Source organism: Silurus meridionalis, chromosome 26 (genome assembly GCF_014805685.1).
Source record: "Silurus meridionalis isolate SWU-2019-XX chromosome 26, ASM1480568v1, whole genome shotgun sequence".
NCBI lineage: Eukaryota > Metazoa > Chordata > Actinopteri > Siluriformes > Siluridae > Silurus > Silurus meridionalis.
The window spans coordinates 17,594,332-17,618,700 of NC_060909.1; the positions used below are offsets into that span (position 1 = coordinate 17,594,332).

Here is a 24,369-nt window from a genome sequence, read left to right on the forward strand (position 1 = left end):
GCCTATGACTAATGATATCGTCATTAATGCAAACTATCACAACAAAAGCTAAACCGTAGATGGAACGTCGATCTTCTATAACAAACACTAAATTTAATTTCAGTAAATTCGTTTTGTAACACTTTGGTGGTCCAGACCAGAAGAGGAATGGAGAAAACCCATCAATGCTGCAGAATCATAAATGACCACTAGAGGCCACTATTTTCGATGAAAAAATCTCCTTTAAGAACAGCTTTACACTCTGTGCGTCCGTGCACTTCGTTTCTCCAGTCATTCAGCTGAAATACTTTTGTCGCGCCTCTTGGAAAAATAGTGAAGACGTTCTTCACTAGTTGGGCATTTACTTCTTGCGATCCAGTTCACCCCAGAGCAGTTCAAAAGGATTTAGGTGCGGTGACTGGGCAAGCCGTTCCATGATAGAGAACACTGCAGTTCAGATGGAATCGCATGGTGTTGAAGAATGGAATGGTTGCCATGTTAGTTGTGGATTTCTTTCACGTTCTAGAATAAGTCTCCAAATTTTCCTGCTCTAAAACAACCCTAAACTATTAAGATTCCACCTCCTGCTTGACTGTAGGGGTGAGGCAGTCTAACATCTCTTCTGTTCTGTTATCAAAGTTCTTAGGTGGGAGACAAAAATGTCGATTTGGACAATTTGTGTTCCTTTAGAAACAAAATGAACATGTGTGTCCCAAAGTCGATTCTAGATTTTCCACGCTTTTTTTTTTTTTACAGGAAACTATAAGATGTTAGAAAGTAAAAGTAAGGATTTTTAAACGATTTGAACAAATCACGACTTCGGAAAGAACTGAAACAAAACTAAAATTGGGAAAAAAAACCAAGACATTTTAAAAAGCAGTTATAGTTTATAATGGTCTAGGACACAGGCGGCCATTTTGGATTTGACTGACAGCATTAAAACAGCATGAAGAATAAAAAACCCTTTATCATCAGTTTATTGTTTAAGCAGCATTGTATGAGTAAATATCCTACAGTGAAATACTGTAACGTGATCTTTATTAAGGCTTCGTTTGGCTTGCACAAACACACCGATATCGTCTTGATAAACAGCCTATAGGATTATCATCCCTGGTTTTCTGATACATATTCAAAAGATTGTAACTGTAAAACTTCTGGCTATTTCTATCCAGCGACATAAATGCGTTTATACGTTACGATATACGATGTACTGGATCATCTCATGGATGTGTAGTGGTATGCGATTGTAATTTCAACCAAATGAAACATTTCCAAACAAGAGAAAAAAAATATTTATATATATATATTCTAGATTAAGAAAAGGCTACAAAATAAGGTTAGTGACATGCAAGATTCCTTTGCTTCTCTTCATTATACATGCAGCTGTTTGAGTGTGTGTGTGTGGAGTGCAACGTAAACCTAGGTAATGTAATTATAATTCGATTTTAGGTACTAAGCTGTTGCATAGTCAGGAACGTATTAAGGTGTCCGAGATGTATAGTTAGCGGTGAAGTGGTTAAGGCAGGATGGACCGTTTCTTCTGCGTCCCTGGGAACGGCCGACGGTCCAGAATTTTCCAGAGGCTCAGCCGCACATGGTCAGGTAAAGCCACTGCGAGCAACACAGACATGCGTTAATGTCTCAAAAGTGAGTTGAGTGACGAGACAACAGTGGTAAAAAGAAAGAATTTCTCTTCGGAAAATGTACACACGGAACCCACCTCAGGGAGATTAAGCTCCGCGACCCCGGAGCCCTCGTTATCCATCTGCATAAAGACTCCTGTTGAGGAGAGGAAATAACACACTCGTTGTTACGGTCAAGATTTGACTCTTTATTCTACGTTTTTGGAAGGACGTCTCTCACGTCAGCACTACTAAAACTACTTTAGAAATTAAAATTAAGTTACTCACTAAACATGGACTCGAGTTTGACCAGGCAGCAGATGAAGTTGTCGAAGTCGATCGTCTCTTGGTCTGCGTAACGCGCCACCAGAACCTGGTTCAGCTTGTTGTTCAGCTTAAAACCTGGAAATGGAGAAGTGGTAATAGATACCTGAGGAACCGAGGAACAACTCAGGAAGTTTGGGCAAAATACTCAGGTACAATTGAAACTCATTGTTCGTGCGATCTTTTATGTCCATCGCCAGTCCCCTACAAATGTCTACAATAGCTGTTTTCCTCGGTGTGGAATTGGAACTGTGTGCTATTCCGGTTAGCGTCCCTCCAGCCAATAAAAATGAGTTATTTAAATTTCAAGTATCAGTAAAACAAAATGCTGCCTGCTTGTTTTCAATCTCGCTGCTTTCAGACGTTTTTTTTTTGTTTTCTTTTTACAGAACCAAACACACGATCATCATCGCCTCACCCGCAGACTCCATAGCCAATCGCATCTCGTACGAGCTCATGGTTCCCGATTTGTCCAGGTCGAATTCCCGGAAGATTCCCTGCACAGAGAAGAGAAGTTCTGACGCTGCCATCGTATTGTTTTTTTTTCTTATCCGTTTACATGTACGATACACACAGGAATACATTCTTCTTTATCAAGCTGGGACTCACCAGCCACTTCCTGATCTTATTCCACAGGATCTGGAACTCCACGAGTCCCAGGCGTGCACTTCCGTCTTTCTGAGAAGCAGCTGAGTCAAGGTGTTCATTTTTTTAAACACAGAATCATGTATCAACACTTGACGAATACACTTAAGAATCTTTGGTAATAATAAGCGAAAGCCGGATACGTCCATGAGGGCCACCATACACCTGCATGATTCCATACTGAACCCGTCCGTCTTCAAATCGCGATCTGGGAAGAGGGGAAAAAAAAAACGTGTTACCAGTGATTCACAAACACAGAAATGCGTGAAAACAGGATTAAACCCAAGCTTACGTTTGGACACTACTCTGTTCAGGATGGTCCTCAGCTCATTCACCGATATCTCCATGTCCTACAGAGAGACGACGTGTCGCATTACCACGATCGAGCGCCACTCGTTTTTTTTTACGCTTTGCAGAATGAACAAAGACGGCAAAAAGGCGTTCTTACCTCGCCGGAAAGCTGAGCGAACATGTTCCGGAACGAGGAGTCGATATCGTCCTCGGTGATGTCCTCCTAAAACATGTCAAACGGACATAAACACAAGTCTTTGGCTTTAACAAGGACTCGGTGCGTCTTGTCCTTACCTCTTCACCCAGCGTGAACTCGACCTCGTCGTCCATCTCTCTGAAACGGAGAAAAGTACAAACTGTTACATTCTTATTTCAACGATCAATTAAATCATTGTTTCTGAGGTGAAACCTAATTCAAATGTTAATTGTTTAATGAATCCGTATGGTGAAAATACAAAAAAAAAACTAATATCTCAAAAGCCGCTCACTCGGTCTCGGATTGTTTCTCTGTGAACACGAAGAACGAAGTCGGCCTCTTTTCCCGGTTCGAATGTGGAAGGCACGACGAGGTACTCGCCGGGAGGCAGTCGGAGTCGCGTGCTCACCTCGCGCAGGTTGATGAAGGTCTCCGAACGAGCGCAGGACGAGTTGCGCAGGAAAAACTCCTTCTTTAGGTGAACGCTCTGGCAACCACGGTTCTGAGAAACGACAAACATTTGTTCGTGTGTCCATTAGCGACGTCGTAGCCCCGCCCACTTTTTTTTTTTTGGTATTAGTTAAGAGCAATAATATAATTTGACAACCAGTGCTCTATCCCAAAAAAAAGTCCAAAATCGTAAATAATGGCAACCGTATTATTCATATACAATTGACATAGAATGAAATAAAAAAAAAGAATAAAACAGACCAAAATAAGAAAAAATTGCAGAATAAAAAATTATGCAGTGGATTTGTTTTCAATTTACAAAAAAATAATTCAATCTTGATTATATACATATGAAATGGCAATAAAGTGCAAGAACACCAACAAGCTATGTATAAGTTGACGCATATTATATTACGTTAATGAGCTTGCTAGATTAAAGCACTCGTCAATTCAGTTTTGCCAAACCAAATGCAACTGGAATCCGAAACAGGCAAGTTGATTACCTCTTCTGGGACCTGCGAAAAAGAAAAAACAATCGCTTGTTAGCACGATGTCCTCATTTTTACAAATACTTCAACTTGTGTTCTTTCGACGACTGACCTCGTAGATGGCGAATCCGATCGTCTGCATGTCCTGGCCCTGTTTGCGGTAGCGCCGCCGGTCCTTTTGCATCAGTGCCACTAGGAAACTGCAAGCCACCTCGGGATCGTCAGGGTCATCGTCCTCCTCCAGGAGCGTGATCTTGTACTGTGGGTTTATCCAGAACGTGTCTGATGGACGGACAGGCAGAAATGACAACTTGTACACAGTCAGTAATATATAATGTTCACTAGATTATCAGTGTGTGCTGCGTACTGGGATGATTCCTGCAGCCCCCCGCCGTGCTGCCTCTTCTCCAGGTGCCCTCGAACTTGATAGTGTTCCAGAAGCTCAGGCTGTCGTCGCTCAGCGCGTCCGGCGTCAGGTTGCAGATCTCCAAGCGCGAGAACTGGCGCTTGAATTCCTGAAACGACATCCTGAGAGGACAGAAACAGAGATTCCGATTCAATTCTTCGTGTGGCTCATGCAAAAACTGACCGTAAACAGTCAAAACGACGCCCTGTCCCCTTTGGGACTCACCAGAACTCGCCGTCCTCTTTCTTGCAGTTCAGCTCCTCTCTATCAGACGGATCGATCTGGTCCCATTCGGATGAACTGCACCGAAAGAAGCATGGTGGTGTCAGCACGTTTCATTTTCACCATATAAAGACTTTGTGTGTTTGTTCCACATATCAGAAATCTGCTCATAAAATGTTTTTTATATACCAGAAATAATGTGTTCACTAATACAGAATAGCTACAGTTAGCAATCTCTACATCGCTAGACTGGTTCTGATTGGCCGACTCACTCGTCGCTCCACGCCCCTGTCCACTCGACCTGCCCCCATGGGTTCCGTATACGGATCAGCCTCTCTCTGTTACCACGGTAATCCACCTACAAACAAACACACACATATTTCTTCTCCTGCTTCTAGATCCTATGACTCCAGAGCTAGGTCAATACCACAGCGACGCATCCTGACTCACCTCTCGGAGTCCCGTCACGGAGTAGGCGTGACCTTTCACCAGCTTCTTGAAGGTCACCGCTTCCATGTCGAAAGCACTAGTGATCTATCGAACAAAAGACATTACTTCTTGTTAGGCAAAAAATGTACGAATTCTAATGTATGTGGTGAAATTATTGAAACCTCAGTGGGATATTTGAGGTGAAAGAAAACCACAGGCGGAAAAAAACAAAACATTTCATAATTACTAGGAACTCTGTTATTGCCTTTTGACCAACATCCCTTGGGTATTAAATAAAAGGTTATACACACAAAACCGCCCAAAACCATGTTTACCTCTGCCAGGAGGTTAAAACGTGACTCTAGACCAATGTTTTCCCCAAACATACATCCTGTAAATGGAGAAAGTAGAGACATACTCACGTCTATAGAGCAGCCGAGAAGCGACCCTCGCTCCAGGGCCTTGGTAATGATGCGGGGCAGATCTCTGGGCGCAGACTTCAGTTCATACATCTCGGACACGCCGCCTGTGAAATCCTCAAACCCTTCAGTGGTGGATCCTCCGGACAGAGCCTCGTACGAGCCGTTTAGCCTGAAATGCAAACAGAGTTGAGAAAGTGGCTGGCACACGGGTTTCTATACAATTAGGAGGTTTAGAGACGCTTACTTAGCATAGGCTTTCTCCAGGAGGGCGCTCCAAAACTCGGAGCCTTCCGCCGAGTGCACGAACAAGAGCTCGCCATCTTTGACGGGCAGCCGGTCATCAATGACGACGTCCACCCAGTCGCCGAACTGCCAGAACTGTGTGACACAGGCAGAAAATGTTGTAGCACTAATAATAATAATAAAAAATTATAACTCCTGACTCAGCACAATTCTTTTCAATTCAAATTTGAGAATTGTGATGATGTATGAGAACCCCTCCTGTGTTACATCAACATTAATACTAAGTGGTTTATTCGACATGTTTATGACAGTCATTCATGATTGTTTTGTGCCTGGAACAATTTCCTGGCAGATTGTTGCGTGTTATTTTCCACTTGGCCAATAAACAGGCTGTCAAAACAAGACCCACACCTTTTCTTCTGGCAGATGGCTGTGTAATTTACAAGGGTAATATACGGTTATTTGGACATAGCATGAATGTAACCGCTTTGATCTTATCGCTAATATTTTGGAAACGCCTCGCACTAGTCTTGGCCACCCTCAACCAGTGAGCCTCCAACAACCACCATGCAAAATATTGTGCCAAACTTTTATGCTTTTTAGTGTGTATTTTAGAAATTCAATTGTGACTCTGAGGTAAAAGTAAAGGTTTTTCATGATCTAAATAACAAACTAGAATCGTACTGTTGTACTGAATGTACCTGAAAGTGGAAAATCCCAACATAGTCATCCGTGAAGTTCTGGCCATGAGGAACCACCCGGAGTAAGAGCTTATCGTTGAGCGTGAGCGACGCAATCGCAGCCAAAAGCCAGCAGTCGCCTGAGGAAATGAAGTGAAAAGACAATTTGGTCATCAAAATCAATCAATCGAACCTAATTCCACAATTTCTATCGTCATTTTCTTGGGGAGGGGGCCATGGGAAAAACTGCCTTAAAAACACCTTCAACAAGCAGTAAAACAGAAGAAAACAAGCAAAGCTTTTACTTTATTTACATGTAACCTTTGAACCAACCAGATTCAGGCTGTTAACCCCAAAATTGTATTGCCACTCATATGGCACGGCATCTTTTGTACACGTTTCTGGCCGCAACCGTCAGAATGTTGACGCTTGTATCCTGGCTGGCTCACCATATTTACACGTGTACGCACTTTCAAGAGAGAAAAAAACAAACTAAATGTCTATTTCGTTCAATGATTTTAGTCAGTCTGTGTTTTCCTTTGTGGTGTCCTTCATTCAAAAAATTTTCTAGACTCTTCAGAACAGCGAGCAAAGCTGAAAGATGGCTTGGGTTACATGCATTTGTAGTGTTCCATACACTAGAGGGCAGCAATGGAACGCATACAAGGTGTTCGAAGGATGGCCACCAGTGTGGTTTTATTTTCTCAAAACATTCCTGCCTTTTTGGATTGCTCCAGCTTCACAAATACTGGCTAGCATTTTCAACTTACGTGGATGAATAACCAACAAGGAATTTCTGTGGGAATAACAATGGGGTAAAATGAAGCACTCTATAAAAAATGTCTGCGGGGGGCTGGAGTTAACTTTCAGTCTCAATGGTCTTTAAGATATTTGTTATACTTGGAGCCACAGGGATTTGACTAAAGTTCAGCAAGGTCCAACTCTGTAAAAAAAAAAAAAAAAGGCTAATTTTGACTAGCATCCATGAATAAAAACACTGACTGGCTGCAGTACAGGATCTGCAACAGAAGCTGTTCTTGTTCATGCTTTTTTTCGTTTGTTTGTTTTTTTAATACACACAAACGGCGATCTCTTCTGCTACAGTATTTTTCCATGCGCCCGGTCCGAGCGCATAAATTTCTTCGCCGGACTGTGATGCTCCAGTTGGCGACCCCCTCCCCCATTTCCCTGCTGGGACACGCGAAGGAAAAGTATAAGAATGCATGGGTGCTGTAAACTTGGCAGGCGCATCAAAGTGTTTACTAGATGTATGATCGCATTTACCCGAGAGTTTCGATCGGATCGTTACATCCCACTTATGCGATGGCTCCTGTCTGCTGGAAAGTTTCTCGGAATCGTTTGGATCGTTCACTAGACACAGAACGTTTCCAGTGAATCGCTGGTCTTTTCTGTTGTTTACAGTCAAATGCCCTAGTTCCAGTGCCTGACCATCAGGAGTGGGTACAGGTTCTCCTGAGATCCTATGATACGTATCTTTTAAAGAAATTTTATCTGCATGTATTTTGCTGTACATTGAATACGGTAGTACAGGAAATAAAATCAAGGAGGCGTGTCAAATAAATGTTAAGCTGGTCTGGGACATGGAAAAGAGATTCTAATTCAGAAACAACTGAAATGAAAATAATAATAATTAAACAATTGGAGAAAATCGGGGTAACGCTATGACATTAGTGAGAACAGGTCGTCCCATGAAAAATCTACTTAATCAAAGAGGCTGCAAAGAGGCCTTTGGCGATACTGGAGGAGCTGCGGGAACATCTGACAAGCTTTGGTGCATAGGACAACAATCACACGTCTTCGTCACATGTCTGGTCTACAGGGCATGGTGACTTAAAGGAAGCGTTTTCTCACAAAAAAAAAAAAACAAGCCAACTTATCACTTAAGGTCCAACCATACAGATGGAGAAACATGGTGGTGGTAGCATCATGCTTTGAATAGAAGGTTTATATATATATTTATATATAGATTTCTGTCACCAGTAGCTCAGTGACATGCGACACAAATAACGATATATATATATATATATATATATATATATATATATATATATATATATATATATATATATATATATATATATATCGTTATTTGTGTCGCATGTCACTGGAGCTACTGGTGACAGAAATCTGTTGCTGAACAGCCTGCAGTAACTCCGAGCACCAGTAGGGAGAGCAAATGAGAGGAGAATAAAATCGAGGAAGTGAGAGAGAGAGAGAGAGAGAGGACAATGCCTGGCACTAGCAATGAGTCCTAACCCATTTTCCGTACTGCCATCCTGTTTGCTCTCACATCACTCCCATCAAACACACACACACACACACACACACACACACACACACACACACACACAGTAATGTAATACACACACACACACTAATAAAACACATTCACATTCATGAAACACACTCCCACGAAATACAAACACGTAAAGACACACACAGGAATGAAACCCGTACTCTTTCACACACAGTAATGAAACACACACTCGCACAAACCTTCATGCAACACATATAAAAAATAAGCACGAATTTATGACAGCTTAACAAAATCATTCTCCGCCCTGTCCAAGCTCTCTGAAAACACACACACACACACACACACACACACACAAAATGGCACGCAGCCAAACCTCCAAGCGCTCTTTTCTGCAACCACTCTGTCTGTGACTCATCGCTCAGGCAGCGAGCTCAGCACACCACACGCCCAGGAAACACACACTCGTACTCTCTTACACTCTCACACACATACACACACCAAACACACTCGAGTTTACACTTTTCTTTTTTTTTTAACAACAGTCTGCAGGTCAAAATCTTTTTTTCTGACCATCATAAAGCCCCTCTGGCCTTTTACACACAGTTTACACAACTGGCACGACACACAGGGGCTTTTCCTGAGTTCCATGACCGTTGGCACACCACCCACATTCAATTTTGCCCTATGATATTCAGCCAAACCCTAAATTACGCAAGGGCGAAGCTGAGATTGCCCGGAAGGATCCCTTCATGCCGTTAACAAGGACAACGCACAAAGGATCGATCGTTTAGTAATCAGCATAAGCTGAAACTTGTGAGCCAATAAGAAAGGAGTAGGCAGGACTCGGACTACTCTCCTACAGGAGTCTCCTCGAGCTCCCGTCCGGTTGTGTGTTTTAAGGAGACGGATGGTTCGTGTCACAACAGGTCGAGTAAAAGACGAAGAAAAGGAAATATGGAAAGATGTGGAAAATCACAGAGGAAAACCCGTGAAGCAGGATAAATACGCCAAGGCCTTGTGTAAATGCCATCCTTCCGAAAAGGGCTTTATGTTTTATTACAGAAGAATTCAGATCACCTATTACATTTAGACTCACTGCACTGTCGTCTTGCTGCTGGTTTGTCTATCACACAAATAAAACAATTATAGCTACTTTGCCTAGCTGCAACTGACACTTTGACTTCTAGTTATAATACTAATACAACTACTACTACTGCTATTAACAATAAAACAACTACTACTATTTCTAATACCATCACCACCACTACTAATAATACTAATAATTAAACTACTGCTATTAATAACTACAAATACTACTTCTACTGTTTCTAGTAATAATATTAACACATCTACTAGCACTACTACTAATATAAACACTACTAGTTCTACTATTAACGCTACTCCTTCTGACCGGTGTCTTGCTGGTTTGTCACGATCACACAAATAAAAAGCTGAACTACCAACAGTGACAGGGTTTTTTATTTTGGAATAAAGTGCTGTTTTTTTCTCTCTGCCTGTCAGGACCGGGTCCACCCGAGATAGAATGTTTTTACCTTGTTCTTGGTCAGCAAACATCCGGCACGCACTAAATATAAATGTGGGACTATCAGTACACAGGCTGTCCGGGGTGTGTTTCATAGGAATTTTTTCAAACACTCAGTGCCAAAAAAGAAAACCCTAATTAACCTCTCGTCTTGCTGTGGATTTGATTCTTAAGGACCTTTGAGGACAGACGGCGAAATCCTGCCTTGTAGGATTAACCGTGTCGCCCAGAGCATGACAGACAGACAGACAGACAGATAGACATTTCACATTTTTCAATACATTTTCATTATATATCTCTAAATAAAAACTAAAAAACTCACCCAGAGCTCCTTGGCAGATATCAGTCCTAGTGGCTCCACCCACAATAAACTGAGGATCAGTAGTCAGCTCCTGAAATAAAACCAGAAACAAAACTGAACATATTTTGTTTTGTAAAGTTATATTTAGACACTCCAACCCATGTGAAGGACATCTTCATGGAGCTAGGCTTTGTGCACAGGGGTTTTGTCATGCTGGTTCTAGCGAAGGGAAAATTTCATTCTAGCACCCCCCCAAAGTCCTATACAATTGTGTGCCTCCAAATTTGTGCAAACAGTTTGGGAAAGAACCAAATATATATGGCTGGAAAAGCCGGGTGTCCCAATACTTTTGACAAACGATGTATCGTTTTAGGAGCGACCAGATTAACAGATTACAGATTAACATTTTAGCGAAAGCTACTAGTCACTGGAATCCTCTACCAGAAGACATAAGGATGTGTTCATTTATTGACGTTTAAATTCAAACTAAAATTGGATTTAAAATCAACTCAACGCTAATACGGTTGTGGTTGAATTATTTTTTAATTATTTATTTATTTATATTTTGGCTCTGATAGGATGTGTATAAGTATTATTGTTAAGTATTATTCTATTGTATATGTTTGTTGGTTTCTATGTTTATTATTTTCTGTCAAGGGATCGCAGATGAAAACTAGTCATTGGCTAAATTCGGTACAATGCAAATTTTATAAAAATAATTAAAAAAAAGAAAAAAAAAAGAAAAACTTCAGATAGACTGAATGACAAACATTTGTAGTTGACTTAAGATGACATGATGTTTTGATAAGAGACAAGACGAGTATATAAACTAAAAGCAAAAGTACAGGAGGTGATTCCACCAAAAAGCGAATTACATCATTAAAAAAAATAAATAAATAAACTCTATATAGTTACATTGTTGTTACAAGTAAGTTAAAGATACAGCACCTATATCTTTCGTTTCTATGCAATATAGAATTTAACGGTATGAAGATTTATTTTGACCAAACAAATATATAAATGTCCCGATATTTGAAAAAAAGGAACGTGTCAACCTGTTGCAATACAATAGTCTGGATGGTATTAGAAGTGCTGATTTACAACGTTTTTGCACAAAGAGCAAAACAAGATCATACTAGCTTAAAAAAAAAAACACCCCAGCTAATATAACTAACACATCATTTATTTATGTAGCCAAGCTTTTAAGTGCAGCCTGAAGCTTCACCTATTACACATGCAGACATAATGTGTGTCTCTAAGCAAAGGCTTAACACACACACACACAACCTCAATTTTCATATGCTGTTCCGTATTTGAATACAATGTGTGTGTGTGTGTGTGTGTGTGTGTGTGTGTGTGTGTGTGTGTGCACACCACTCAAGGGCAGAGGAACCTCTGAGTGTTCCATAACAGCTCATTTTCCCTTGCTTATTTCCCCTTATGAGTCACAAATGTGGGGGGAAAAAAAACAAAAAGAAAAGATTGGAAAAGCGAGCGTGGCCTATACCCGAACATCAATCCACAACACAAAGCGAAAATCAAGAGTATGTAGCTGTCTGTCCGTAATTTTGTTTAATAAGTAGAGAGTTAAAACAGATGTTCAGGAGGAATGCGTGGGGGGGGTGTTTAAAAAATATTTGGTCTGCTTTAGAGTTTTTCTCGAGTCTGACAGGTTTTTCTCACCCGCGTTTAGAAAAGTAATCCGACATTTGTGAATCTTCTTCTTCTTCTTCTTCGGCTTCTCCCATTAGGGGGCGCCACAGAAGATCATCCGTCTCCATACCCCCTGTCCTGTACATCTCTTTCAAACCAACTACCTGCATGTCTTCCCTCACCACATCCATAAACCTCCTCCTTGGCCTTCCTCTTTTCCTCCTTCTTGGCGGCTCCATCCTCAGCATTCTCCTACCAATATACCCCATGTCCCTCCTCTGCACTTATTACTATTCAAATTTGGTGACTCGGCTTGGTGCTGTTCTTTGCTGAAGATCGGCTGCCCCACGAAAGCGGTTTCTACCTTTGGATTAACGGCACACAGCGTCTGGGGGCGTCCGTGTGTGGAGGGAAATAGAAAACTCGGTTTCGCAGGATTGAAAGTAGCACTGCAAAGGTGAAACTACGTTTTGAAAAAGCTTGGACTGTTGACTCACATGAATTCCAAGGGGTGCCAATAATTACACTGCATGCATTTCAAACGTATTTGGAACCGGGTTGTGTTTGTTTGAAAAAACAAAAGTCAAAAGGTAATATTAGTGGACGGCCCTAGAGCTATTGGTTTTAAAAGAGAGGTGTTGGAGGATCTCAGGGTTTTCCGAGATCCTCCTGCACTGCTCGACTGGTACCACCTTCTCTCAGAATGAAAGGTAAGTCTACTTCAAGGCTCAACCTGTTCTGGCACCGAGGTGGTGAAATAAACTTCCCCTAGATGTCCGAACAGCGGAGTCCAAGCGACGGTTTAAGACCGTCCTCTTCCTGAAACACTTGAACACTTTCCAAGTTTGCTTTGTTTAAAAACAAACAAAAAAAAACTCTCAGAGATTATGGGACGTCTGGGAGACACACCAAGCAAAAGTATTTCTAAAACCTGCCACACCTGAGACTCCTAAATGTTACTACAGTATAAAAAACAACAACAACCAGGCGTCGTTGACTGAACCGTTGTTGGGGGAGCTGCTCATCAGCATGTTGACCACAAGAAAAAAACCCTACAGTGGGACTTTTGCACTCTGTGTGCTCGAGTAAAGCCTGAGAGGAAATGTTTAAGCCAAGTGATGCATGCACACTAGATAACGTTATAGAAAACTATTTAACAACTCAAATATTTGGGAGCTATGGCAAATATTGATCATATCCAACTAGAACTTTCAATTCTTGAAACTTTTCACAGAACCCAGAGTGGTTTGAAGGCGTTAAACCAAACTGAAAAACATTGTGTTGCTTTATAAAAGCATAACAAATGCATAGTCTCCCCGAGTGCTATATATAACCTCAGGCCACAACACAACCACAACCTGTTCTAATTTCCCCCCCATTAATTTAACCCACAGTGGTGGGGACAATTCTCACATTCATTGTCATGATCCAATTTCAAGCTCATATTGGACAGCTGTCAGATTTGGCCGGAATGTCAAAAACAGTCTTGGACTAAATGGAATTGTGTCAGCGACCACAAGTTTCTCCAGGCCCTGTGACTCCAAAACAAACCCGCAATCATCATCCTACCACCCCCATGCTTCACGTAAGGGACGAAGCGTTTGCGGTGTTTAGGTTTCGCCGAACAATGGGTGATGACCAAACATCTCCAAGGAGTTTTCATTTTGAAAAAAACATTTCTGGTTCCTTTCTTTTGCAAGTCATCCCGTCACAGGCCACACGTGATGTAGTTGGTATTTTTTTTATATCTCTAATGTTTTGACTATTTGCTGTGAGGGTCAGCATTCTCTGTTGAGAAGATTGGCAACTGTCTGGAGAGATCTCAACAACCCTTTTAACTGTAGAAGGGCGAATCTTTGATCATTTGGAGATGGCCTTATAAACCCTCTCAGAATGATGAACAGCAGCAATTGCTTTTATAGGGTCATGTCTAATGTTTGTTCTTCTTGGAAAGATGGAGACACATACCAGAGTGCTCCAAGACACCGAACAACCAAACTGTTTAGTTTTACATTTTGTGACTACAAAATACGTGTTGTGGTGTTAGTTTGTTTATAGTCACACCACTGTTATTTAGGCCCTGCTAAGTTAAAACTCCGAACAGAAGAATGGTGTATTTTCTTTTTTCACATGACTCTCCTTTTGTACTTATGTTACAACAGTTATAAACATTCATTCCTTCTTTAGAATTTCAACTGATGGGTATATGAGAAAAGGGGGCATGTCTTTGAGCCTATACATGAACATGCCTAGTTTTCCTGTTTCCTCATCGATGATGATGATTATCCAGAGTTTTTTTGAGCTAGCTAGATACATAGTAGATAACGTGACTCACTGTGGGCCGCTTCCACTCGACTCCACGTGTTTTAGACGAGTGAGGCGCAAGTTCCTTGAATCCCAATGATGGTGGACGCGCCGGAAAACATGGATCCTCGAAGAGAATGCCGTTTTCCAAGCACTCCTGCTTCAGTGCCTCGTAGTCCTGGTTGAGGAAGGGCAGTGCCCGATCGTTGCTGCCTGCGCCCTCTGCACGCAGGCGATCGTAATGAATTCTCGCCGACATCCCTCCAAACACGTACATGCTACAAGGGGGACACAAGAGACACGTCTGAGTGTGTTTGTGTGTGTGTGTGTGTGTGTGTGTGTGTGTGTGTGTGTGTGTGTGTAAGATCTGACAGTAAGTGTGTATGTCAAAGGCAGTCAGTGCCTAAAGGCCTGTTAAGACCAAATCAATAAAGACAAACAACAACAAAAAAAAAATTCTTTTCTAAACTATTGGAACATAAAGAAAAGAAAAAAAAAAAATAAAATAAAAAAAGCATGCAATAAGTCCTATTTTGAGCATAAATGTATCACGGTGGTGTATAATTATATTTGTACACTTTTTACATAATTATTACATTACATTGTATTTTTTTTCCCTTTTTTGTCTTGAACCCCATACTGAATTGGGACATAATTAATAATATTATTAAACAGCTCATTTGGAAACTTGACGAACCAGAGACCAACCAAATTGCAATTCTTAAACTCACCTCCAACATTTTCTACTTTCTGATTTAATTGTATGTATATTTTTCCTACTAGAAAAAAATAAACGCATCTTAAAAACATTGTCACGACTGAAAACCCCTGAAAAGTTATACAGTAATTCAATTATCTGAGCAGCCAATCACATGTTTATAGTTTCCTGTGGTTGTCGGTGTGAACCCGATGCTTAGATTTGTAAAGAATGCAGTTGTAAAGAGTGCTTATTTGGATTACCGCAACCTTCCTGTCCGCTTGTTCCAATCTCATCAGCAAATCCTGCTTGTGGTTTTTGTTTTTTGCACCACTTTGTATGGTAGTTGCCTGACCAGCAATATGATTGGCTGATTGGATTATTATAGAATAAGCAGAGGAACATGAGTGAATGTAAACTTATTTTTCCATAAAAGGTGCCAATAATTTTCTACACTGACTGTAAGCTTATACAGGACAGCTGTAGCTGTTGTTGAAGTGATGTGAATACACCCACGGTTTGTTTTGGAACCACGTCGAAACCCCTCCTTGCACAGACATGAGGAACTTCCCATGAGATTTTGTTATTTATTTTTTTATTCCAAATCCTTTATGGCCATAACAACATCACTTGTATATGATAAGTCTGAATTATTATGATCTGTGCTGCTTTCGGTGTGAACAGGCCTGAGGCTGAGTGTGTAAGAGAGAGAGAGAGAGAGAGAGAGAGAGAGAGAGAGAGAGAGAGAGAGAGAGAGAGAGAGAGAGAGAGAAAACAATATAATGTAACTGTAAGACACAGAAAGTAAAAGTGAAATAGAAAAAACAGATTCGGTGGGACTGTGAGAGCATGTGTGTGTGTGTGTGTGTGTGTGTGTGTGTGTGTGTGTGTTAGTCAGAGAGACATACACAAAGATGTGCACAGGAAAAGTATGCAGTGTTAAAAAAAAAATCAGAGTGCATTTGTGGAAAAAAAACAGACTGGGTGGCTGAGACAGACAGCTTTGAACAATGTGTGCATGTGTGTGTGTGTGTGTGTGTGTGTGTGTGTGTGTGTGTGTGTCAACTGCTATTACAGGCATTCAGCACATACACAGCTATAATCATGCAAGCACAGCGTTTACATTCCTACACACATATACACACTCTCTCTCTCTCTCTCTCTCTCTCTCTCTCTCTCTAAAATGGCAGATGACAGAAAGCTTTTAACACACGGCGCTCGATAAAACAAAGCAGTAGAAGTGGATCGTGCACTTAAAGGACAGAAAAGCCAGCAAGATAATGCGATCCTTGAGTACACAACAACAACCATCTCATAGCATGAAGATAACTGCATCGTATTATGCCGATTATTTTGCATATTATTTCAAATATTATCTATCTAAACAAATGCCCACATGTGCAAACCTACTGGGATAATAAAATGAAAGATTAATCGATTTCCAATCAAGTTCCAAGAGCACATATTGTAATTCTATTTCACAGGCAGTAGAGGGAGCTCAAAGAAGCTATTTTTCTGTTTAGCTTACTCTCTAAAAATTAACGCAGAATTGAATGATACTCCGCGATAGTGTTTGAAAGATTTACACTCATTCCACTTCCAGTTCGCTAGAAAAGCCACCTAAGAATTCCATTAAAGGTTAGCTGAGGTTATTAAAAAAACTTTGTTGCTGAACTCTATTATTTTATCAACTTTTATTAAAGTGTTTTTTGTTTGGAAACGATACAGACTGGAGTCTCTTTACACCAAAAAAAAATTATAATTTTACATTGTACCTGCCAAGCTTGCTTTGAAAAGAGACGTAATATTCGGAAAAGATATATATATATATATATATATATATATATATATATATATATATATATATATATATATATATATACACGTGTACCTGCAGTTCCTCCTCGCTGCGGCAGGCTTAGAAGAAACAGAAGTTTAATTCATCACAGAGCGAATTTAAACAATAAAAAAAAATGAATAAAAAAACAAAAAAACACCACACAAAACATGAATAACCATAAAGAAATGGAAGAAGAATCATTTCAGTGAAGCAGCTGAAACATATAAATGAATGATGTACATGATTCAGATTGTGACTTATAAGTACTTAGCGTTGTGTGTGTTTTGAGGCACTGAGAGAAACCTCATACATGACATATCTATTGTTATAATGTTATATAATGACACGACCATTTTGCATTGTATTTTGCAAATCAGAGTCTCAAAAGTCTCAATTCACACGTTCTAGGTGGAATATTTCTAGAACTTTCTTTCAATTGCCTAAATATTGTATCGCAATTAAACCAAAAAATAATAATCTTTTGAGAAATTTGAGAATAATTGTATTTATTTATTGTTTTCTCCACATAGAGAAACATTTCCACTCAAACCAACCACAACATGTCTGAAATCTGAGCCTTTGTACAGATGCTTATGTTGCTAACCATTAGTAATGGAAATTTCTTAAACAAAAGACTTTTTTCCCCTCAAAAAACACATTCGGTTCGTCGGTAAAATCACAGATTTTTTATACATCACCACACAGTGTGTCTGTAGTCACAAAAACTAAACCTTTCCACACAGAAATATGTACTGTTGTGAATGGCGGCCATCTTGGATAACAGGAATTTTGCCTCTTTTCTTTTAGAAACGTTTGTATGTCATAGTTTCGTTGGATTTTTGTGTTTTTTTTACAGAATATATGTCACCTGAGGAACACTTTTAAGGTATTTGTCCCACTATTTGAATTTTGTGGACTATTTTTTTTAAAACATAAGCAGACTGCAATATACCACAAAGCACTTCGGCCCTGATCGATTCGTCTCTGCTTGAGTGAGTGAGTGAATCAGCAACTTCCAGTGTACACACACACACACACACACACACACACACACACACTTTAATGATAAGAGTTGCCTTCCTAGCGAATTTCTCCCCTCCCAGATATCTTCCAACCTACAGAAGATTTATTGCAGCTGATAAATCCTGGACAACACACAACCCCTTACAAAGGAATGCAACTTTTTCTTTAGAAATGATTCTTTTTTTGGGGGGAATAATTAACAGTCCTCAGCTTCCAATAAACCGCCGTGTTAAACATGAATTAAAGAGGTTTGATCGAGTTCTGTACAAGTGTCCAAACAGCTCTTAAGGTATCAAACGTGGGAACCTGTTCAATTTAGGTTTATCGCCATTCGTGGAAACTTTGGTTATCGCTTAAAGTAACAAAGCCTGCTGTAATCCCTAGTTAGAGATTAAAACCATCCACCAACAGACTGTTATTGTAGTTTTTTAATTTGCGTTCAAGTGGCGCTTGGAGACGGGTTCGTTCTCGTTAACGCTTACGTCACAGCCACGTAAACACGCAGGCCTTATACCTGCCTCCCTATTTACATTATAGGGGGAAAACAAAAACACTTGCACTGGAGACTCCTTCCATTAACGTAAAACGGCGGGCCGCTTTAGGCTCCTTGCATTTATCAAAAACAAGTTTGGTTTATGATCTTATAATACACGCGTTATAGACTCGCTCCTAAACCTACAGATTCCAATATTCATTTAATTTATATCAGTCAATCCTCTCAACCGGATCTACTTGTAGAGTTGATGAATAGACCCACACTTACTGACCGAGATTCAACAAGGCCGCAGGGGGGGGTCTACTCGACATTAGAGCTAAATTAGCTATGATTTTATTATATTATTATTATATTATTATTATTATAATACATTATGTTTGTTGCCAAACAAATGTTTAACAAATAAGTGTTGTTTTTGTTTTAACTGACGTGCGCACTGTCTTGCCGTTATTCGACTCGGCTTTTATACGCGATGCAAATGCACGTATCCCTCCGCCAACATTCGCGTGCAGCTCTATTTAGCGATTACACATCCGGGGATTTAAACCAGGCATATTTGGTCAAAATATTCGGCAGCATTGAATCATCCGGGTCCGAAACTAAATATTATAAGATCTGGGGGGAAATATAATAACTTATATATGTGGCAAAAAATATATATAAAAAGAAATGATATACACAACGTACATACATATAAAAAATACCTATTATTCAGCTATTACAATGTAAAAAAAAAAAAAAAACACATCCGGTGCAGCCCCATGGTCATCACAAAGTTAATAATGATAATAAAAACAGAAACCGGAAGCATGCAAACTTACCACTATTGGGTGCTCGGATTTGCCTGTGGCGACCAGCAACCAGCTGGTTACACGAATTTAAGTTAAAAGGGGGTGCGATGAAGTCATTTCTCTCTCACACACACACCCACAAACACACTCACACTCGCGCACACACACACAAAGCAGAATCAGTGTACTGCACTGCGCAGCCCCACCCTTTGGGGGCGTGGCCTCAGTGACTAATATAAAAAAAATCCGGTCCCAAACCGATTCTGTTCCCTATTTAGTGGACCAAAGGGAGGCAGACGTGGACGTTCGTGTGTGTGTGTGTGTGTGTGTGTGTGTGTGTGAGAGAGTGAGAGAGAGAGAGAGAGAGAGAGAGAGAGAAATCTAGGTACTATGTGTGTGTATGTATATTGTGTGTGTGTGTGTATATATATATATATATATATATATATAAAGAAATCCAACTTTAAATAAATCATTCTGAATGCATGTCACACATTGTTCTTTATTTAATGCAGATTTGTATTTTTTTTTGCAAATTATTCTTGTATCAGGTTTGAAGTCAAATAGTAAACACCGCACACGAATCGCATAAGAATTCCCGTTTTACTCCGTACGAATTCACCTGGTGCTCGATTTGAGAAATGACTGCAGCCCTCGAGAGGTAAACTTTCACAAGATGTTTAATGGTGAAGAAAATAACAAGCTGAAAACACATTGCTTTGTCAGTACATTGTGAAATCGTTATGGATACCACCACTGAAGGGGGGAAAAAAAAAAACACAACAAAAAAACCCCACCACTCTTAAGTGAAAACACAATGTTCAAACTATATCATGGGTTTACAAAAAAAAATCCCCTTAAGGTGTCGCTCCAAATTGTAGATAAAATTGTTTCATATGAATTTCCCCCCCGAAGTATACACCAAGAATCTATATGCATAAATATGCAATTTGTCAGTAGATAAATCTCCATCCCTTCCTCAAGACGCGAAAATGCGTTCCCGTACGTGTCCCCTGACCTGCGTTCAATTACACTATAACCGTAATAAAATAATAGAATTAATCAGAAAAAATAACCCCACCGTAACAAGTGCAACTCATTCACCAAAATAACATCTTTCTTCTAGTTAATCATTTGCATAAATTAGCATACGAGCCTGTGATTGGTGCAAGTCACTCAGGTTTGTTTTGTGACTTCACACGAACCTCCATGAAAAGTTTTTTTTTTTTTTTTTGTGAATTAAAACTTGGGTTAAAAAAGGCAGACCATAAAAACATCACAATCATGATTGTCTTCATAAACAAATAGATTTTAGAGTACAATAGTGTTTTTCTTTGCTGAATTGTTAGGTAAATACAGGCTGATAAATATATTTATATATATATATATATTTATATGTATACATACACACAGTATATACTGTATATATGAGCATGTATTTATTCCAACTTTTTTTTCTAATGGGTCTATCAAAAAAGAGCATGTAGCCTGTAATATCAACAGATAATGTTGTATAAACATGGCTTGTTATACCCGTAGGTACGGTCATTTTGCTAATCGGGAGCATGTTTCAAACCGAAATCTTTAATTAGCAATGTTTTTTTGGTTTAATGCACAATTAGAAACCCTACAACAGCATGCTAATTGCATGTATACTGTATTACAGCACCCATTTTTAAATCCTTCGGATAAAATTTACCTCAGAAACCAAAAAAGTAAAAAAAAAAAAAGTTTTACACACTGTCTGCCTTAAGAATCGTGTTTATATAACAGAAAACGGGTAGCAACAGGAGTCTTAGCTTGTCTGCAGTGCCCAGGAGCCGTTTAGATCATAGTTAAAAGGATCCACTGTGGAGAAAACAAACAAGAGAGAAAAGATCAAACCGATATGTTAATCAGACCATGAATATGTATATCTATAGTATACGGTGCCTGTGAAAAGTGTGGAAACATCTAGTCTTGTATTGTTCATGAGACACATACATGTTCATAAAACCGTTTCTAAGGAACACACAAGATAAAAGGTCAAAAGCAGACAGGAACTAGACAGTGAAAGACTGGAAGAAAGTTCTGCTTCCAGATAAGTCCAAATTTGACACTCACTTTTTTGTCTCTAGCAGAAGAACTTGTGTAAGACGGAGAACAGGAGAGAAGATGGTAGCAGACTTTCTTATCCCCAAACATGGAGGTGAAAACTTAATGGTTTGGGGTTGTTTTAGAGCAGAAAAGGGTGGAAACTTATTCCGGGTGAAAGGAATACTGAACCAACATGGCTACCATTCCATACTTCAACACCATGCAATTCCGTCTGGACTGCTGCTCATGAAACTGACCACCATACAACAAGACAATGACCCGAAGCGTACATCCAAGCTCTGTAAGCGTTATTCAGAGAGCAAACAGTCGGCTGGAGTTTTATACATTATTAAATGGCCTGCTCAGTCACTGCACCTGAATCGTATTAAACTGCTCTGGGATGAAGGTCAGAAAGAAATCTCTATCAAAAGGCCTTTAAAACAGGCATGGCAAAGTATTTTACTGTCCAACTGCACAGATACCAAGAGTGTGTAAAGTTATTTATGCTAAGGAAGGATTTATTAATGAAAATAAAGTGGAGCGTCTGTACATTTATAGATTTGTTTGGTCAAAGTAAATCTTCATAGTGTTAAATGACCAAGGAACATGCATGTGTCAGTCAAAAAACATTAAAGATTAGGTGTTTCCGAACTTCTGACAAACTCTAATAAGTATATGATATAAAAACATGAGGTAAACCTACATTTTGAAAGTCCAACTCTAAGAAACCGGTTTTGTGTGGATCCATCCTTTGGAAAACGCCTACACAGCAAAAAAAAAGAAAGAAAACAAATTAGTTCAACAAGAAAGGTTCATCCGAGTCATACGTAATCTTCTGTGGTGGCGTAACGTACAAATCAACTTGATAGCATTCCAGCTAGTTAGCAGAAAAAGTGTGATAATCGCTCATTAATTTCAGTGGCCATTATCTGCTGATCGGTACGTAAACAAGCTAGTTCCCCAAGATAACGGCATCAGAGCAAACTCACCCGACTTTTTATTCCCATAAGGAAGGAAATTTTGCTAATCGGTAGCATCTTTTTTGTACAATTAGCATGATGTGCTAGGATTTAGCACCGGCTAGTTCAGCTATTCTGCAGTGTTTCTACCGTTTCTTAGGCTCACCGTTTTTTTCAACTCTGTAGTGTGTGGTATTTTTTGGCATGTTATTCGAGCAATTTCACATATAGTTGGTGTCACTCCAGCTTGACACGTCGGCTGTTTATTATTGTTTTTACACGTGGACATTCTTCAGACTGGTTATAGAATTGCGCTCATTCTGTTAAGCTTTATAACAATTTTACTATCTATTAACGCTTTAATGGTAGTGGCATATTACGGTAGTTTGACCCCTTTGCATCAATCTTATGGTTTTGGCAGTGTAGCGTTTCCTAATTTGTGTTTCTAGTGAAGTTGCGTTGCTCATGCAGTGGGCAGTTTGGCTTATTCTTTGCAGCATGACCACTTCCTGGTGTGTGTTGTTGGTGGTATTTTCTTAAAGTTGACACAGTATTTGTGGTTTGTTTGTATGTGTGTGTTTGTTTTGTTTTTAGTGTATTCTTGTTGCCCTTGTAGACACTGTATTTCAGTATTTTATTGGTTGTACAGTTTTAAAAAATAAGGTCCTAAACGACAAAAAAACAGGGGAAATGGCCGACAATACTGTGTCTACAAGGGAAAAACACACACACACACCAAAAAAAGTTCAAAATACAATCTATATGTAATCAGTCGTGTCAGGACATGCTTAGGCTACTTAATTCCATTATATAGAATGCTACAGCATACGAAGGCTTTTGAACAAGGCCCCGCATAAGTGTGTGTTGGTGACGTGTCCGCATACATACAGCCAAACAGTGTGCATTGATTGATTTAGGACTACACTTACGGAACATCAGCTCCAGTCGCATGATGCAGCCGACAAAGTCATCGAAGTCAATGTTGAGGGTAGGGTCGGCGAAGCGGGCCACCAAGAGCTGGTAAATTGCATCGTTCAGAGTAAAGCCTAGCGAAAAAAACAAAAGAAATATAGTCAAAAACCATGTGATGGTGTATACTGGGAGGCGGTGGGCTGTCAAAGTTATGAGTGTGTATCAGATCAGGTGTTGTGACCGACTCACCAGCTTTTGCCAGCGCCCCACGAAACTCTGTTGTGCTTATATTCCCAGAGCCATCAAGGTCATTTTCCTTATAGATGTTCTACAACAACCACACAAACATACTAATAAGCGAATTGTCTTCAGGGTGCTGATATGTTTTCTGATCCTCTTTGGTATTTTAGGTGTTATTTATTAGTTTTCCCAAATTCATGGTATGTTTTCCATTCAGTCATAAGACTCACAAAAAAAGTGTCTTTCCAGTGGTTACAGATGTTTTACCATTTGTTACTGTTTTTTTCCGAAGATGTCTTACTGTAGCAGATATGTCCAGCTAGTTATATATTATATAAGTAGACAAGCTATTAAAGAATTAAATATTCTTTATGGAAAATAGAGCACTTTTTTTTTTTTAAATGTAATGAAATAACAGTATTGTTAAGAGAGGGCAGTCTGTTTACAACATATTGCCATAATACATTGACTATTAAGCCTAGATTTGTAGACTATACAAAAACTTATTCCGTGTTCCTACCATGTATCTTTGCACTTTCTTCCACAAAGTGGCAAACTCTCCCAGCCCGAGCTTCCCATTCCCAGTGTCCTGAATATCGAGGTCAAGGGCAAGAAATATCAGAAAATAGCCACCAACATACCAAAAGCTACATTTTGCTCAAATGTAACCTGGAGAACTTATTTTCCTACAAACATCCTCATTCACCACTTGGTTGGTCACAACATTACATTGGATATTAGCACAATACTGGGCGTGTTAAAGTAAAGGATACGTCCATGAGGTTGACAATGGTGCGACAGGTGTCCAGGGAAAAGCCGTCCGTCTTGATGTCGGTTCCTTGAAAATCAAAACACAGTC

At 39.8% G+C, this 24,369-nt stretch overlaps 2 protein-coding genes across 2 annotated transcripts in view; both read right to left on the reverse strand.

Moving 5' to 3' along the window:
- Positions 1-938: 938 nt before the first annotated feature.
- capn1b (calpain 1, (mu/I) large subunit b) lies at positions 939-19,516 on the reverse strand. Its single transcript, XM_046840496.1, is given in 24 exon segments — positions 939-1,590; positions 1,700-1,758; positions 1,890-2,003; positions 2,344-2,422; positions 2,535-2,603; positions 2,714-2,778; positions 2,863-2,920; positions 3,019-3,084; positions 3,156-3,195; positions 3,350-3,376; positions 3,378-3,559; positions 4,011-4,022; positions 4,108-4,277; positions 4,363-4,523; positions 4,627-4,701; positions 4,896-4,981; positions 5,074-5,157; positions 5,475-5,643; positions 5,719-5,852; positions 6,419-6,537; positions 10,541-10,610; positions 14,508-14,754; positions 17,065-17,090; positions 19,354-19,516. Coding segments are annotated over 22 exon segments (2,112 nt in total). The 5' UTR covers position 14,754; positions 17,065-17,090; positions 19,354-19,516; the 3' UTR covers positions 939-1,563.
- Positions 19,517-19,985: 469 nt separating this feature from the next.
- Positions 19,986-24,369, reverse strand: part of LOC124379814 (calpain-2 catalytic subunit-like) — a 40,725-nt gene continuing 36,341 nt past the window's right edge. The window contains exons 28-33 of the mRNA XM_046840393.1: positions 24,284-24,348; positions 24,031-24,099; positions 23,520-23,598; positions 23,288-23,404; positions 22,103-22,161; positions 19,986-21,171 (exon numbers count right to left, since the gene is read on the reverse strand). Of these exons, the coding sequence (XP_046696349.1) occupies positions 21,148-21,171; positions 22,103-22,161; positions 23,288-23,404; positions 23,520-23,598; positions 24,031-24,099; positions 24,284-24,348 (413 nt within the window). The 3' untranslated portion in view covers positions 19,986-21,147. The remainder of the gene's footprint in view (positions 21,172-22,102; positions 22,162-23,287; positions 23,405-23,519; positions 23,599-24,030; positions 24,100-24,283; positions 24,349-24,369) is intronic.